Below are 4,886 nucleotides of genomic sequence, written 5' to 3'. Positions count from 1 at the left end.
TTTTTTTTTTTTTTTTTTTTTTTTGGTGTGTGTGTGTGTGTATGTGCATGAAGGTGAAGGAAGGAGGAGTAAAAACATTTATAAATCATTTGCATACCATGGCACATGTTTGGGCTATTCTTTATTTTAGTGATTATATAATAGCAGGGGGGTAAAGCTATGTCTTCAGATCTTTCACTAAACATTAACTTTAAATGAAACATAATTTTGATTTAAACCTGCCAAAAATATTTAATGTTTCATTTCCCTTTAACCTGTTATTTAACAAATAAAAACATGTTAGAGTGAAAACTCATATTCTTATTTTAATATTCTTACTTTTAAATTCCATTTAATTCTTCCTCCTCAACTTAAGTTGCCAGATAAAATACAGCAAGCCTAGTTAAATTGAATTCAAATGAATAACTCTTTCATATAAGTGGAACTTAAATATTGCATGGGCTTTATGAAACAGATTTAATTGGGCATCCTGTATTTTTATTTGCTAAGTGCCCAACTCCAGCTTCCCCTGCCCCAAATGCTGCAGACAATCCTTGTGTATGATCTTTCTGGAGAAAGGGTGATACGTTTAAACTTGAAATAACACCTAATGCAGTGCTGCGAGGATTTGATAAAATTAAATTGTAATGAGTCAGCAGATTTTGCTTGAATCACTTTTGGAAAGAATAAATTCTTATATGTGATGTGCTTATTACATACACTTTACAAGCCATATTATAAAAACTTCTCCCTCTTCAGAAGGAACATTTTGATGATGTTTTATTGCTTGAAAGGTTCTTTATTTCATTGTTTGCATTGTATATGCATGCCAATTTGATTCTCAGGGAGAGAAATATCTTAAGAATTGGCTACCTTTTAGTAAACTTTCTTTTATTAGAGCAAAATATAAATAAGGGATTTACTCAGGCACTTGGAATCCGAGAGCTTCCGGCAAGGAAGAGCCTTGAGATATTTCACCTCTATAAGCCTCACTGCTCCCCTTGCTAAAGTGGTAGTAATAATAGAATCTACCCCTTAAGGATGTGTGAGGATTAAATAAGATAATGCACCAGAAGTGCTTAATACTTGACTCCAAGGAAACTTTTTTAATAAATGGAGGCTCTGAGAAAGAATGGGGTAATGTAAAGTGTGATGTTAGGTACCTCCTATAACTTATGGACTTTCAAAAAGCTTTATAATTAAGTTGTTGGGAATTTGTGATGTAAATATATTTATACACAATGTATATATACACGTGTGTGTGTACATACACACATATTGTTGTTATTGATTTTTGTGAAAAAAATGGTGGGAGATTTGTCAGGTTTATTCTGAGTAGATAGAAAAACCAGAGTAGAGTGATTAAATGGAAGTTTCTGTTACAAGAATCAAAGTGATAATCATCCCAGGAAAAGATGTCCTCCAACAGTCTAGAGAGCCCATCCGGTGGTAATGATGTGGTAGTGGTAGTGGTAGTAGTGAGCTTATTAAGAAAAAGGAAGAGGCTATTTACTTCAAGTCTTAATTTTTTAATGTTATAAAAATTCCTTTCATATTTCTGTATCTTATGGATGATGCATAAATATCTAGCCTTTTAAAGGAAAGGTTGTTCAGACTGTTAAGAGGTTTCATCTTGGTTTATATTTGCTATGAGATATATATGTTTTAAAATACACACGATTGCTGTATTCTCTCTGGACATTTTAAAGTGCTTTATAGACAGTCTTACATAACAAGCAGGGAAGATTCAGGTTTATCCAGTCCACATTAAAATGAGGATTTGGTTTCCAGTATGAATCTTGTTCTTTGATTGTTTCTATGCAAAGTTCACTTTTTAAAATGTCTGCTTTGGGCTTTCATCTTGTTGCTTAAGGTTTGTGACATATTTGTGTTGGGGGAGGTGTCAAGAAAAGTGTATTTTCAGGTATGATTAGGTCTCCATTGTTAAACCTGTCTGGGGTTTGCACAGTTTAAAAGATGCTCAGTTTAATATTAATTAGATTTCCATACTTTGAAATATGAATGCTTGAATATGATTGTTTAAATATGCAATATTTGATTATTTAGATATATATTTTAGAATTTTTCCAGGGATGTGTTTCTGTGTGCTTTTGCTTTGTGATGATTTTGCATTAGATCTTTGAGGGGCACTCTTATCAGATAGAAGATGATTGTTGTTTTCCAAAGCTTTGTTTTCAGTAGGAGGGATTTGTTTTAAATGGTTTTGAGACAAAATAATTATGATTTAAAACAAAGTGTATGGAATGAATAAGAACGAGGGTCTGGTTTACATTAAAACATCTTCACTAACAAATAATTTTACCCAGTGTTGAACCTAAAGCAGGGTCTCAGAAAATATGTGCAGGTTGATTGATCCAACAAGTCAATATCTGCTTTATGATACTCTAGTCTCAACAATGTTAAGGATTAAATGTGATATCAAATGCTACTATGATTTTTTTTTAAAAAAATAATTACCTTATTTTATTCAAGCTTGAATCTCAAAATTAATTTAAAGTAAACAGTATGAGTCTGAAGTCTGCCTTTGAAAGGACAGGAGGAAGATTAGTAATTACTGTTTGTAGTGGGGTAACTTGGAGCAATGAATGGTTTACTTGTAGGCCAAATAATTGTCAGGAGGTGTAACAGTTCGTATTAGGTTTCATGATTTATACCATCATACAAAAGTTATCAGGTGAGGCTTATTTTTTTTAGATGATCTGAAAGATGTTAAAGTGTCTGATTCCAAAATAAAATAACAAATTTGGGCAGATCTGATCACTTAAGCTAGTATAACTTTTCTGTGTAATATGTAGATGTGTAACTTAAGAAACATAATACAATTTCAGTGTGTTCTAAAGATATAGCACAGCATATTTCATTAAGGCAAATCCAGATTTTTCTTCCCTTTTGAAAAACTCAATTCAGGCTGCCTAGACAAGTTTGTATAGGTCTCACAGAACAGTAGGCTTCAGTATTTTTTTTATACAGTTTACTGCTTTTTCCTTCCTTGACAAGCATGTTGTGAAGATTAATTATAGAAATGAAAGGTGCTGGTGAATAGTGTAGTCTCATTTGAAAGCCACAGCACACAAAATGGTGTCTGTTTTAAATGGGTTCTCTGTATGTATAGGGGTGTGTGTGTGTGTGTGTGTCTGTGGAGAGTTTTCTGAATTTAAGGAATATTTGTACATAAAGAACACAGATCTATATTCTTGCTTTTGCTCAATTACAGTCCATATTTTAGAGAGTTAATATCTGTAATATGATATAATTGTGGCTACTCTAAACCTAATACCATTTGTATCAGTGATATTTCATTGCTTTCCTACATCAGAAAAAGTGAATGCAGCTTGAAAAAAATGGTGATTAATGATATGCTGAGATACTATGTGCTTGCAGTATACCATTTTGATGTTGTATTGGGGAAAATTTTAGGTATGCTTTGGATAGGCCGGTAGGGATTTTTAGACACTTAAGGTGTAAATCAGTGCATTCAGAACTTACATGGAAGAATGTGGAGGAATATTAATAGATTTTTACACATGGAAAGAACATCAATCATTCCCTTTTTGGATAGTAAACAGCTTGTGGGTAGATGCAATCCTGGATTATTAGTACTTGGGTGTCTCAGGATATAAAGGGAATGTTTATAAAAATGGCAGAAAGAAATTGTGTATGAAAAACTTGTTAAAAAATTATCTGAGAAAAAGGCCTTGGAAATTGGGTTACACATTCTTGAAAGAGGTGGCAAAAATAGATTTATTTGTCTGTACCATTATAATTCCAAAATGGATTAGAGATAAAGTGGATAGGTCACTTATCTCAATAATATAGGGCATAGATCAAGGTGACTTAAGGGGGAGCCTTGGGAGAACTTGGTTTTCTTACTGCAAAATTTCCTTGTTTAAGCTTTGGTCTTGTTGCCATGTTCTAGAGGGAACTTTGTTCATCTCCTGATTGAATAATATGTACTTGGGTAGTTCATTGGGGGACTGCATGATCTTTTCAATTCATATCTTTTATGTTGATATCAAATAAGCATTTTCAATAATATTTTTCAAGTCATCTCATTTTGGTGCCAGTATACTAGTAAAAAATATCTTGTTTTAGTAATAGTTTGTATGCATAAGCATTTAAGCTTTTAGTATGTAATAGGTCTTAATATCAGTATAACTATATGTATTAAGCAAATATTTTACCTTAAAGCTCTAATTTAGACTAAAACTTGTACTATTTTTTTTAGGACAGCCAGTAGAGGGGACTTCATGTTTTCTGCGGATCGTTTGGTAGGTGGAGGCTTTCCATTTTCATTTCATTGTTGAACCTAGTGATATACTCATGGTAGGCGAGGGGGCTTTTTGTTCTGAGCATTCTGGGAGTGAGATAGATTGGAAGAGGTAACCATCATCTTGCTAGGCTTCTGAAGTGTTCTTCCCACTGTTGCATTAAAGTTCTGCCTCAGTCCCTTTCACCTCAAAGCATTGCCCATGAACTCATTCCCTGTTCACGTACTCAGGTACTACTGCCTCTCAGATGGAATTTGGTAATTTGGTGCTCAGCAACTCTTAATTGCCTCATCTTAGATCAATGAAGTAAAGTATATTTGAGGAAAACCAAAGATGTAAAGAGAACTAGTGATGTCCATCTAACACAAAAAAACTAATACATTCTTTTGTAGTTTACATGGGAGCAGGGCTGTGTTTATTTTGCCTCTGTTCTTTACTATCCTCACATATGATATGCTAAGTTGAACTCTCTTTACTTTCCTCGGGGTCTTCTTATTAAGGTTTGGCCAAGCCCAATTCTGTTCAGCTCGAGTCATCAGGAAGGATCTCAGGTCAAATTGTTTAGTTTTTAAAGTAACCACTATTTTCTATTTGTATGTATGTATTTTTATATATATA

General features: G+C 33.3%; 1 protein-coding gene across 1 annotated transcript in view; it reads left to right on the top strand.

Moving 5' to 3' along the window:
• Positions 1–4,886, top strand: part of Uprt (uracil phosphoribosyltransferase homolog) — a 19,766-nt gene that overhangs the window by 6,446 nt on the left and 8,434 nt on the right. Inside the window, exon 2 of the mRNA XM_015505866.2 lies at positions 4,226–4,268. Within this exon, the coding sequence (XP_015361352.1) occupies positions 4,226–4,268 (43 nt within the window). The remainder of the gene's footprint in view (positions 1–4,225; positions 4,269–4,886) is intronic.

The sequence above is a fragment of the Marmota marmota genome, unplaced genomic scaffold (genome assembly GCF_001458135.2).
Source record: "Marmota marmota marmota unplaced genomic scaffold, marMar, whole genome shotgun sequence".
Taxonomy (NCBI): domain Eukaryota; kingdom Metazoa; phylum Chordata; class Mammalia; order Rodentia; family Sciuridae; genus Marmota; species Marmota marmota.
This window is presented reverse-complemented; position numbering and strand designations above follow the sequence as displayed.